Here is a 14009-nt window from a genome sequence, read left to right on the forward strand (position 1 = left end):
ACCTAACAGTAAAAAATAAATTATTATTAGTTTTAATTATAATTATATATAGATATTGATTTGGGTTGAGGGCAAGAAGTTGGAGATTGAGTGACTTGATTTTTTTTTTTTTTGGATACCTATTAGAATTTTAAAAATTGCATTTATAAATTAGGGACTAAATGATTAGGTATAAAGATTGGGTTGAACATTATTCTGAGGCCATTTCATTATATAAAAATAGAAAGTATATGAGAAGTAGCATTATAAGTAGTTTGTATGACAAAATTTATTATAAATTAACCACTTATATTTATTTTAATCTAAACAAAACTTATACTTTAATATTATATAGATAAAAAAATGAGTATATAATGAGTATAATCAACGTGCAACACTCATCATACAAAAGACTAATATATAAAAAAGTAGAAACATAATTTAATTTGATTAGTTGAAAAAATAAAAATAATTTAATGTTGAATGTTCACATTAATTTTCTATTTAACTTTAAATTCTGTTGGATAAAATAAAAAAAATCATATTATATATTATATAAGTTATATATTGTAACATCCTACTGAATCGAGTCGTTGCATAGAGTCGAGTCGAGTCGGGCCGAACTAGAACCCGGTTCGAGCCATTTAACTCCAGAGTGGGATAGAATGGGATGTAACTTAAATAAGTAAGAGAAGTGGACTTACTTGCATAAAACAAAAAGATTAAAGTATAAGGAGTAAGACTTACTTGCACTAAAATATTAAGTTGAGGTATTAAAATGTAACATGTAGAAAATGTAGGTACTTTTTAGTAATTGTACCATACAATTAAAGAGATAGTTGGGAAGTATACGAGACTTCCATTTCAGTTTGCTTTCTTCATCTTCATCTTCAACGTCTTCTTCATCTTCATCTTCCTCTTTATCTCCTTCATCTTTCTCTTCATCTCCTTCCTTTCTCCATCACTTTTCATGTGATTTAAACACTAAATTCAACCTAGAACTCTATCCAAGTAAGTAGCTTTTCTTAAAGTTCATACTTTTGTGATATTTTAGATGATTTATAAGAGTTATTATGTATAGGAGAGGGGAGCTCAAAGTAGGAGGAAAAGGAAGTTAAAAAAAAGCTTTAAAGCTCTTTTGGTTGAAGGTTTGATATCTCTTTTAGTTTTTCACATTTTCTTGCATGAATACTTGTGTAGTGTGTTGATAATGAAAACATATATTACTGAATGTTGAATTAGAGGTCTGTAAATGGTGATAATGCATGGGATGAATTGAATGAATGAAATAGATATTGAATTCATGCTGAACCAAGTTTGTTGGACTACTGACCAGTAACTTCACCCTGATTTTGACTCTGTTTAACGATGGAATTAGGAAGTGGTATAGAAGAGTTATTTGTTCCTCTATGTTTTATCTGTCCATGAGTTTTTGAATCACCTAATTTGGAGTTATAAATTGAGAGATATGACCAAAATAGTACAGACTGTGCAGGCTGGAAATCAACAGTCTGGACGGACTGGAAGTTGCTCATTTCGGTAAATATTTGACTACCTTACCAACGTAATTAAGAGATGTGGTAGAAGACAAATTTGTAGCCTAATGTGTTATCTAACCATAGAATGTAGAATCACCTAAATTGGAGGTATAAATTGAGAGATATGACCACAATAGTACAAACTATGCAAGCTGGAAACCAACAGCTGAGCAGACTGGTAGTTGCTACTTGAGCTCAATATTTGACTACCTTACCAACGTAATTCAGAGATGTGATAGAAGACAAAGTTGTACCTTAATGTGTTAGCTAACAATAGAATTTAGATTTACGGCCATTGGACTTCTGAATATAGAGTTATGCTAGAATTTGTGAAACATGTGCAGGCTGCCCTGTCATATTTCAAGGCTACATTAGAAATGTTGTTGGCATGCATATGTAGCTTCATGCAACCTAAGATTTACTACTGAATTTGAACCTTCTGAGTTGAGTTACATTAACAGCAATAAATTCCTTAAACTGACCGGTAGAAATTAAGTTATCTAATGATTGGTACAAGTTGCCTCACGGGTGCATCAATTAGATTTCCATGCAAATTATCAATTGTGTGCTTTTACTTCGATTTATCTATGATATCCTCTTAAAGCATGAAAGAATGAGACAACATACAGGTAAACAACATGGGTTATGAATTTGATGAAGAATTGAATATGCTTTTGTTTTGTATTCTTGAAATACCGATAATATGCTCCATTGAGGTTAGGCAGAAACCATGTAGATAAGACTATGTCGCGACATAGGATAGCAAATCTGCGCCCCATACAGTTTGGTACTCCGGCTACAGGCCGTTGAGTGGATATGATTATATATGGGCCATATCAGCCCAGCCATCCAGTATTCATCCAGTTTCATACAGTATTCATACAGTTCTTCTTATCTCTTCGGTTTCACTGTAACCCTATGGAGCCATACAGTTCGAAGATTATATTATTTCTCACTTATATGATGTAAAAATTTCATAAGTCATACGGCATAATGAACAGTAAGTAAACTACTGAAAAGCTAATGCAATATGTGCTTATATGTTTATTTCTACATTGATATCATGAAAGTATAATGATATGTGTGCTTGCATGTTTATTTATAAGTTGAGATATCCACTGAGCTTTATTTGCTCAGCGAGTTACTTGTTTAACTCGTAGGTTTTGGGTCTGGACCGTAGAGAATCATTTTACAACTGCTGCAGTTCATCTTTTGAAGATCCAGTCTTCAGGGTAGCTACTCATTTTGATATTTTAATTCTGTATGTATTTATCATGGCATGTACAGGGCATATAGTTGGGCTCATTTCATTTTGGACATTAGTATCATGTCTTGTAAATATTAAGTACATATCTATATTTTCCTAATGTAGAAAGCAACAGCATGATAGTATAGTCAGTATACATTATGATATCAGCATGACAAGACATAGAGTCAACCAGATTGTAGCGTCTCGACTCGGTTCATTCGGGTTTACGGGTGGACCGGGAAGGGATGTTACATATATAATATATGACACCTTTATAAGTGGAACAAATGATTTTGAAATCGAAACCATAAAATATAATATTGAATAAGGTATGTAATATATATATTAATATGATAATATAGACATATTATATGGTAATATAATGATAATATATACACAATATATAGTAATATAATATAATATTGTAATACTACTTGATGTACAATAAATAAGGTATATATTAAATATGGTAAGAATATAATATCTTTAAAGATTTTAATTTTTTTGATTGAAAAAATAGAGATAATTTATTTTTGATTGGTTATATGTGTCACGACCAAAAACTATGAGCCGAACAGGCACTAGGATCCAATAAGCTTAAGGCCCCCGAGGTCCATAATAAGCTTAACTACATAAATCAATCCTGCCAACCGGATCCCTAAGAACAATAAGCCTGTATTATTTTATATATAAATCTAACAATCACATATCTCTGGCCCAATTTCAACATCTCGAATTAATTCATAACTCGGGCCTATTTACAATACATAACATCTATAATATTGGCTAACCGATTCATACGTGCACTTAGACAAATAATTAAAACATCCAAATGTTCCTTGGTTCACATGCTCTTAATAATACATATCTAGAGTAATATAAATCCTATAACTGCGGAGTTTAATACTAAATAGATGTAGTAGCGTCCTTATCTATAAGATTACATGATTTAGAAATTCACTTCTATAGCCCTGCGGAGAAGGATGCAGAGTTTTAACCGACACAACAGAGATTCTACTTCTTGAAAAGTTAAACAAAAGAAAAATGAGTTTTGCAATTAAGTGAATAATAATAAATACATAACGCAGACATTTACGTGAAATGCTTCCTAAAATACTAAAATAAACACACAATCAGTCAAGCATATAGTACAACATCAATACTAAAATGAACACACATAGACAAGTAATTATACCTTCAATTAATCAAACAAGTGAAAATTGGTCAGTGACGTCACCGAAACCCTCGACGAGCCATTCTCACATATGGCCTGCTCTCTCAAACATGTGCACCAAAGAACTGATACCCATACATGGTCGACTAGTTTAATCCTCGCTTGATCAGCCTCTCATTCTTTTTCAATTACCAAAAGGAGGCCACCCTTTGGTTTTTCCATATCAACCATGCATAGAAGAACATGGAGGCATCGATTTCCCCATGCATGGCCGATGGTATCGCAGACCGCCCTCACAAACCCATAGTGATCCACTTCATCACAATTACAAACAAACAAGGCACAATAATTTTACAGTACAAGTAATCAAACAACTCCCTCAACATAATACACCAAATCGATCATTAATACACAAACATAAAAGTGTAATTATATATTAATAATAACACAATAATATAAGTATATAAATAACCACTAAGTTATCTTTTATATATATATTTCTTTATAAAATAATTAATACGTGTATGCAAAGGATGATATGCAATATTTATTATTACCCACAGTGATAGAGAAGAAAATAAGTTTGAATTTTGACTGGTAGGAGCGGTAAACGTACTCAAACGATCTAGATAAAATACAAAGACAAAGGAAAGACTAAATTAAATAAAATTTACTTAAAAATAAATTAGGCCAAAGACTTTATACTTAATCAAGCCTATTTACTTAATTACTACACATTATTAGTCTAAATTCTGTCGAAGTTTCAACAGCATCCTCCCTAAAAATATGACTATCAATCTGTTCATGTAACATCCCTTCCCGGTCCACCCGTTAACCCGAATGAACCGAGCCGAAACGCTACAATCTGGTTGAACCTATATCCTGTCATGCGGATATCATACTGTATGAAAAATATGAATATAAACTACTCCCAATTACACTCTAAACTTCCAACGTCTCCAAAGAATCATCATAACACAATAACACTTTATATATCTTTTCATGATTGTATAAATCCTCAATAGCATTTAATATCTAGCAATTAATTCCATTCAGAATCTATATCAAGTTTTTCATGACCTAATCATACCAACTATAGTAAACTATTTCATCTTCAATCATTTCATAAGTATTATTCTTATCTCCAACTACTTACACCAAAATAATTACATGTTTCAATTATATTTACAATCACATAAGCTCTAACAAACATAATAATTATACAAGCCATAAATCTTAATACATGCCATAATTCTTAATTATACAACTCTCAATCTACTATGACCAAATTAATCACTTCTGCTTTGATAGTACTCTTCAAGTCTTCAAGTAGCAATCACGATCTTCAACTAGCAATCACGATCTTCAACCTACGCGTGATAAAAATCGACGCGCTGAGTATAAAACTCAGTGGTGCTCATAATTCACATACTAAACAAAGTGCGATGGCAACTAACTTAAAATACAAATTTCATAAAGCATTGATACTCATAGAATTAGTAAATTTCAACGTAAATGTCTCTTTATAACAACGAATAAACTTCTAATTCATAAACATCAATAATTTAGTTCTAATTATCTCATAACTCCTTTACATGAACCTTAAATCACACCTTATGATACTATCATGATCTTACCTGCTGTTCATTGTGTTGTATGAATGAAATCAATAAACATGTAAGATTACATAACAGTATATGTTCATTGTCTTATTTGCTATTCATTATGCTGTATGACTTATGCACTTTTAGTCACATCATATAAGTTATGATTAATAACATCTCATGACTGTATGGCTCCTTAAGAATTAAATAAATAAACTTGTAAGCATATATAACATGATACTTTCATAATCTTACCTGATGTTCTTTATGCTGTATGAACTCTGCAACTTTGATTAAACTCAGTGAATATCACAATGAATGAAGAAACATATAAGCACATACATATGTAGAAATAAACATTTACTCACATATGGAATGTAAGCACACATATCATGATACTATCATTTTCCCTTAATGATTTTTCTTGTTGTTTAGTATACTGTATGATTATGCAATTTGTAGTCGATATAACTGTATAGCTCCATAAGGTTATAGTGAAACCGAAGTGATAAGAAAAACTGTATGAAACTGGATGAAACTGTATGCTTGGCTGCTATGGCCTGTATAATCATATCCACTCAACGGCCTGTAGCCGGAGTACCAAACTGTATGGGGCGCAGATCTGCTATTCTATGTCGCGACATAGCCTTATCTACATGGTTTCTACCTAACCTCAATGGAGCATATTAATGGATTGACAATAGATAAAACAAAAGCAAAGTAACTGTGTCATAATTTGCATGCTTGTGTCATGTTATTTTCACACCATTTACATGCTTGCATTTTGTGTTTATACATGTGTTCATGTTGTCTTTTTATTTTAAAATGGTTGAAGACATACAAGTTGAGAAAGGAATACAATTGCATAGAATTCATAATTTCATATACCATTTCACATCATTTCACAATTGCATAGAATACAATTACAAGTTGTGTTTACCTCATTTCACATCATTTGCATGCTTGCATGTTGTTTTGATACATGATTTAATGTTGTATTTTTGTTGTAAAATGATTGGAGGCATACAAAGTGAGCAAAGGAATCCAATTGCATAGAAAAAGAAGTCCAAAAGTGCATGAAAACACAAGTCGCGAGCGCGCCTTGCAAGGTCGCGAGCGCGTAAGCACCAAATGAGAGACAGTGAGTTATCGGGCACAAGTCGCGAGCTCGTACTTGAAAGTCGCGAGCGCGTAGAGTGCAAAATGAGAGACAGTGAGTTTCCAAGCCAAATTCGCGAGCGCGCGATGAAGGTCGCGAGCGCTTACAGGCCAAGGGCCAAGTACGCGAGCGCGTACTTCAAAGTCGCGAGCGCGAGAAGTGCCAAATGAGAGTAAGAGAGTTTGCGAGCACAAGTTGTGAGCGCGCATTTGAAAATCGCGAGCGCGAGAAGGCAACGCGAGCTCGTCATGCGATTCGCGGCGCTTCGTGTTTTCCAGCCTGCACAGTCTGTACTCTTTTGATCATATCTCTCAATATACAACTCCGATTTGGATGATTCAAAAACCCATGTAAAGCTAACACATAGAGGAACAAATAACTCTTCTATGACACTTCCTAATTCCATCATTAAATGGGGTCAAAATTAAGATGAAGTTACTGGTAAAATTTCCAGCAAGCCCTGTTTCAGCATAAACTCACTATTTACTTCATTTATTCAATACCTCCCCTGTTCTCCCCTGTTTCTCACCATTACCAGACCTCCCACTCAACATGAAGAAATATTATCTCATTAGCAGCACACCACACAATTCTCATACAAAGAAAATGGTAAAGGAAAAGAGATATCACACGCCAATAAGCTTAAGCTCTTCTTTTAGCTTCCTTCTACCTTTGGCTCACCTCTCCTATACAATAGAGTTCTTATAAATTATCTAACAATATCACCAAATGAGTCAAGTATGAAATTCAAGAAGGTTTACTTACTTGGATAGAATAGAAGTTGAATTAATGCTTAACTCCCATTAAAATCTTCACTACCATTAAACGTGATGGAGAAAGGAAAGTGGAAGAGGAAAGTAGAGGAAGAAGAATGAAGATAAGGATGAAGAAATGAAAATGAAATGGAATCCATCGGTAGTCTCTGGAATGTCATTGATTTTTTTATGTGAAAATTACCAAATGGTACCTCAAGTGTCAAAATGGTATAACTCAATACCTCAACTTTATACTTTAATGAAATCAAGTCCTAATCCTTATACTTTGATCTTTTTGTTTCCTTCAAGTAAGTCCATTTCTTTTCCTTATTTCAATTTCATGCCATTCTAGCCCACTCTAGAATCTAATGGATCGAACCGGGTTTTGGATCAGCTCGACTCGACTCTAAGCAACGACTCAATTCAATAGAAAAATGGGACGTTACAGTTCAAATATTAACAAATTTTATATACACATCAATCATTACTCTTACAGCCCATCCATCGGGCAATCAAACGAATTTATTTCCCTTCCTCCATCCAAAGTAACAATTCAATGTTAAACCATCAATTTTTCAACCTAAAGTAACCTTCAAACTTGTTACAACAATATTATCAATCATTCTTTGCTTAAGACATAAACAACATATTTAAACATTCATTAAAATTCTAGTCTATTCAGTAAGAATAAATGCTTGAACCCGACCGCCAACATACTATGCCAATTTTGTTCCACTTAATCCCTATTTCATGGCCACATATCTTTCAGGCTAAGGAATGTCTCCTAATCAATTCATAATTTAATAAAGCTTCATGAATCTTTCTCCGTCTTGACATAAAATATCATTTCTGGATATAGCTGAAGAGATCTAGAATTGAATTGTTTACTTAGCATAAATAATGCTATCAAGTAACAACCAATTATTCGCAATAGTTGTTGCTTATTAAAATAATAGGTTGTCCTTAACTTAAAATTATATACTATATTCAAAATAATTTGTATCGCATTAAGAATTTAATTTACAACTTCATTTGGTTTATATTGGTTGCTGCCATATTAACACTATACCTACTTTTTTTTTTTAAACTAAAACCTCTTTGTTCATGCTAACTTATCTATTAAATTAGCTATTAATTCGATACTGAATTAGAAAATCAAATTTCTCTAGTAAAAATATGCATGAACAATATGAGTTAGGGTCTAATTTCTGCAATAGTAAATTCATGATTCAAATCCACCATCTCTGATCAAGTAGTTTATAAACTAGACTGAAGCAGATTGAAACTTTGCTTACCTAGTCGCAACACACGCCTCAGCGATACCATGTCTTTATTGTGAGTTATTTTCCCAGTTGGATTTGCTTCTGTACTTACTTGGTCTCCTACCTTAGCTATTATAGTTCCATCTCCGGTATACTCTTCTTTTTGTTGCTCCTCTGCTTATACTTGTATTCATTTCCTTTATTTTATGCAGAGGACTCTTATGGTTTCTTCACCCCTTTCGTCACTAGTAGTTGATCATGTTGAGGATCTATTGGGTAGTTCTCTCTTTTCTTACGGAGCTTGCCATTAGCTCCTCCTCTATCACTAGACACCCTTCCACAACTTCCATAAATGTGGCTAACATTCAGTTGAAATATTTATTTTTTTAGAGCTTTCAGAATTGATAAAGGAATGACTTAACCTAGTGTAGTCTTCTATTTGCTCTTTGGGTAGTCTTACCAACAGTACCCAACCTAGTAGGCTGAGGATTGAGGTAGTTACATATACACTGGTTACTACTCTTCAAGGAAGGTTAGAGATTGACCAGCAGTTGAGGAGGCGTGTGCAACTAGCTAACAACCTTGTAGCCGACATTGCCGAGAAAGAGTAAAGGTGTAAGAATAGAGAGTCATGGAGATAGAGAATGAAGCTTCATTCCTAAAGGAGGAGTTTAATAAGGTTACAGTTGAACGTGTTATATCACCCTCTCCCTTTGATAAAACAAATAATATATATATATATATATATATATATATATATATATATATATATATATATATATATATAAATGGATAAAAGAAAAGATTAATTTTCTAGACATATTTGAGAAAAATATTCCAAAACTTTTGTCATCATATATAATATAATGTATAATTAAGACAATTTAGTATGAACAACAAGTTGATTGTTTAGTAGCAGATACTTCATCAATAGTAAGTATTTCTTTTCCAACTGGAATGGTCATAGTAATAGTAGTATTACTATTATCATTGATTTTAGCTTTTTGACTCATAATTTCATGGATTTTAGTAATCATTTCCAAAAATGCTTCTTCAACATTGATATTCTCCAAAGCTGATGTTTCCATGAAACATAAACCTTCAGCCTCTGCAAGATTCTTGCCTTCTTCTTCACCAACTTGTCTGGAATTATCCAAATCAGATTTATTTCCAACAAGAACAACCACCATGTCAGATTTGCTGAATTCTCTTAGCTCTTTTAGCCATTTCTTCACATTATCAAACGTTGCTCTGCGTGTTATGTCATATACTAACAATGCGCCTAATGCTCCTCTGTAATACGAACTTGTTATAGCTCTAAACCTGCAAATTACAAATTATCATCTCATCTTAATTAGTATAACATTTTTATTGTTTGTTGGATAATATTTAAAATAATTCAATAAATATTATATTTGGGTTTAATTGGATTTTATTTCTATATTTTCTTTTTGTTTCAAATTACTCAAAAATAACTAACTTCTCGTTGGCCCAAGTGATAAGCAATCTCGCTCTATCCTTACAATGGAGATAATACTGATTCAATCCTTAAGAGACGAACTTTCTAGAAGGGCAAAACAACTTTTATGCTTTACAACTCAAAAGGGAATTAATTTAAAACAAAGTTGCTGTTGGACCGTTTTTTTGGCAGTGATTAAGGGGGTGATATTTCATATTTCTTTTTTGGTTTTAATCATCCGGTATCTGAAAATTTACTTAGCCAACTAATTTGGATTCATGCCGGGCAAATTTACAAAAAAGGGCGAAACGCTCCCTCTCGAGTGTTTAAAGAGACTTTATACTCAAAACTCAAATTCAAGACCTCTAATTAAGGAAGAAAGCAAACATGCCATCTCATCTCACCCCTAAAGGATACAAAGGTAGTATTTTAACCTTAGTTAAAATAAAATAATGAGCCATGTCCCTAAATTTAAAAAACATATCCCCAAACATATTTCTATATTTTCTTTTTATTGGATAAGACACCAATATATAATCTAGCAAATCATTATTAAAATCTAAAATTAAGTGGATGGTTGAAATAATAATATAGTTAGATAAAAAAAATTAGTCAAAATTAATAAAATTGTTAACATTTAAAAAACATATAACTAAAATGAATAAAATTAGTTAAAATTTAAAAATATGTAAAACCATGAGTCGTTTAGGCAATGACCTGATAGTAAATACATATACAATCTAATAATAGACTCACGTCAATTCTGAAATCTCCCAACCAATCCGAAAAGAAAAAACAATAATTTGTTATAACTAACCAATTAATTGATATTCCACTCCATATGTTCCATGAGCTAAAAAAAAAAACAAATAATTAGAAATAAATAAATAAATTGATTAATAAATATCCAACTCATATTCTTCTTTCTAAAAAATTGGTGTTTATTTGTTATTTGTTGATGAAATGACCAGAGGATGTTACTAGAAGGACCTAACCCATGACAAAGAGAAGCAAAAAGTTCATATCATGAACCTTGTTAATGGACAATGCACACACCTATCTTTTCACTACTTTTCTATAATCTTCTGCATTAATTAAGGATGCTTTTTTAATTTGTCCCCACCTAAGTGGAATAAACTTATCTTTCCTATATTTTATATGATCTCCAATGAGCATTAATTACATGAAAATTTTCAAATTTTGGATTAAATTAATTGCATGAATGGAGAAATTACAACACGATAGTATAGCAACGAAAAAGGAGGATAAGCTTTTTTTTTTTTTTTTTTTTTTTTTTTTTTTTTTTTAATCATCTAATTTGGATTTGCCCCGGACAAACCCATAAAGAAAAATAAAGTGTTTCCTTCCAAGTATTTAAAGGGCCTCCGTATCTAGAGTGAACTCAAAACCGAGAAGAGATTCCTAACAATCTCATCTCATCCTGTGAGGGAGCTTATTGCTTGTTTATTCATAGAATAATTTACATGTCTTTTAACTATTCTTTTAATTAAAGATTTTTAATATTATATGAAAAATACATCTAGTATATTTCAAAAAAGAATTATTAATGATAGCTTTTTTCTAAGAGATTAGAAGGAAAATACTAACGGATACATACATGTTTTTCAAAAAATTTGTGTTATTTGATAACTAGAAGTGGGTTGGAACTAATAGAATTTTGATCATTAAATTTCATATTTTATTCAATTGTATATTTTTTGTTATGTTGAAAAAAAAAAAAGCCAAAATTCATTAAATTTACAAATTTTATAATGGGTTCATGAGATTTTTCAATTCCATCGTTTTTATTAATGTTAAACAATGAAATGTAAAATTTAAAATGTTAAGCTACATAAAATTTAAATTTAATATTCATGAAAACTATCTAAGTTTTATATAGTTCAGTTCCACTTATGTGTAAAAAGAAAATTATTAAAAAATTTTATACCAAAAAAAAAAAAAAAAAAAGATTAGTGTTTTGTATGAAAAAAAAGCCAACCAAAATTTCCCAAATCAAGATCTTCCACTTTCCAGCAAACACTTTTAATACCCCAAAAACCAAAATCAATCATCTGAAGAACACGAGCCCCACTATATGCATATATATGTCTATTCTTCTCGGCTTCTTGCCTTAAATAAACTACTAATTACTTAAATTCACAACTTCTGCTAACTTCAAAATTGGTTCTTATATACTTAGATATATAGCAAACATATAAAGCAAAAGCATATATAATTATATGATCAAAACAAGTAATATGAGCATATACCTTTCTTGGCCAGCAGTGTCCCATATTTGAGCTTTGATGAGCTTATCACCAACTCTTATATTTCTGTAAGCAAACTCAACTCCAATAGTTGGTTTTGAATCTAATTTGAACTCATCTCTTGAAAATCTTGATAGAAGATTTGATTTTCCAACAGCTGAATCCCCAGTTAGAACTGCTTTAAACAGATAATCACACTCTTCATCATATGAATCTCCCATCATCACCATAAAGAGAAAGAGAGAGAGAGAGAGAGATGGGCTCTATAGAAAAGAAAGTTTGAAACATTCAAGAAAAACAAGAAAAGAAAGAATATGGGGGAAAAGTCTTGTTTTTACATATATAAATTCCAAGAAAGGTCACCTTCATATATATATAATTTCAAGTCTTAAGTTAATTATAATCCTCTCTGGATTAGTTTTAGTGGGTTTTGATTGTTAACGTGTGAAGCTATGGAATAAAGACGTTATGGTGTTGGCATCAAGTCAATCTCTTGATTTGGTAGGTGGTAGGACAAATGTTAATGAAGGACCAATCATGTAGCTCCATATGTAAATTAAGATCAATAATGAAACGTGTATCTGTCATGTCATGCATATGTGGAGTTTTCTGATTGGGTTGTTTCCTTATTGATTATGACCTTACTGTTGCTCTATCATGGAGTTTTTTTTTTTTTCATATTTATTTTAGCTAAAATATTGTGTTTGTTGCTTAAATTATTATGCTTAGCTATAATGATTAATCATTTCAAATCCCTTTTTTCTTTGTTGGGAGTTTTAGCCTTTAGAATTGACTATAAGTTGGTGATTAGTTTATTCCCCTAACCAATTACTAAATTAGGATTTTTTTTTTTATATATATAATATAATATAATATATCTTTCCTTTTTCTTTTTAAAATTTTATTTTTCTAACAAATATTCTTAGCAATCACTTCGATGAGATAATAGTGATTATAATTAAATTTAATTCTTTTTAAAATAATAAAAATAATATATTTAATTTTATCTAAAAATAACAATCTTATTTACCAATGCATTAAGAAGTGTTTGTTATAAATCCTTTTTTTTTTCTTTTTTTAATAATAACTTCGAATTTAGATTGATATTTATTGTAAAACATATTTTTAGAAAAGTAATAATCAAATCCTTCATATAAATGTAATGAACTTCATGAGTTGGTGAGACAATGACAATTATGAGTTGGTGATGAGTCTATAATCATAACTAATAACCAAATTCTCCTTTTTTTCTAAAAAATAAACTAATTACCAAATTAATGAGCCTTTTGGTAACAAACCGTTTCTTTTGTTTTCTTTAAACGTAATTTATCCTTGTTATAAATATTTAGTTTTTTCTTTATCTAAAAAAATTAATTATTTTAAAAAATATTTTATTCAGTGGTTATTTTTTGACTCATTGAAAGCGTAACATGGTCGAACTCGAGATTTCTAATTTCTTACATAAGTGAAAAGATCAATGGGTACTACACTTAATTGGCTTATCTAACACTTATTTACTAATTCACCTATAATTATTATAAATATATAAATTTTAATACAATA

At 31.1% G+C, this 14009-nt stretch overlaps 1 protein-coding gene and 2 long non-coding RNA genes across 3 annotated transcripts; 1 reads left to right on the forward strand and 2 right to left on the reverse strand.

Annotated features, from left to right (window-relative positions):
- Positions 1–855: 855 nt before the first annotated feature.
- Positions 856–2909, forward strand: LOC149494147 (uncharacterized). Its single transcript, XR_016322217.1, has 3 exons — positions 856–990; positions 1061–1127; positions 2678–2909. It is a non-coding gene; the product is annotated as an uncharacterized LOC149494147 (long non-coding RNA).
- Positions 2910–4962: 2053 nt separating this feature from the next.
- Positions 4963–9391, reverse strand: LOC149494148 (uncharacterized). Its single transcript, XR_016322120.1, has 2 exons — positions 8754–9391; positions 4963–5310 (listed from the first exon to the last, which is right to left on the reverse strand). It is a non-coding gene; the product is annotated as an uncharacterized LOC149494148 (long non-coding RNA).
- A 151-nt stretch (positions 9392–9542) lies between these two features.
- RABA6B (Rab GTPase-like A1I protein) lies at positions 9543–12836 on the reverse strand. Its single transcript, XM_012213064.4, has 2 exons — positions 12450–12836; positions 9543–10043 (listed from the first exon to the last, which is right to left on the reverse strand). Exons 1-2 carry the CDS (start codon positions 12674–12676, stop codon positions 9605–9607), a joined length of 666 nt encoding a protein of 221 aa, XP_012068454.2. The 5' UTR covers positions 12677–12836; the 3' UTR covers positions 9543–9604.
- Positions 12837–14009: the final 1173 nt, after the last annotated feature.

Source organism: Jatropha curcas, chromosome 8 (genome assembly GCF_041381405.1).
Source record: "Jatropha curcas cultivar XTBG-Jc1 chromosome 8, XTBG_Jcur_1.0, whole genome shotgun sequence".
NCBI lineage: Eukaryota > Viridiplantae > Streptophyta > Magnoliopsida > Malpighiales > Euphorbiaceae > Jatropha > Jatropha curcas.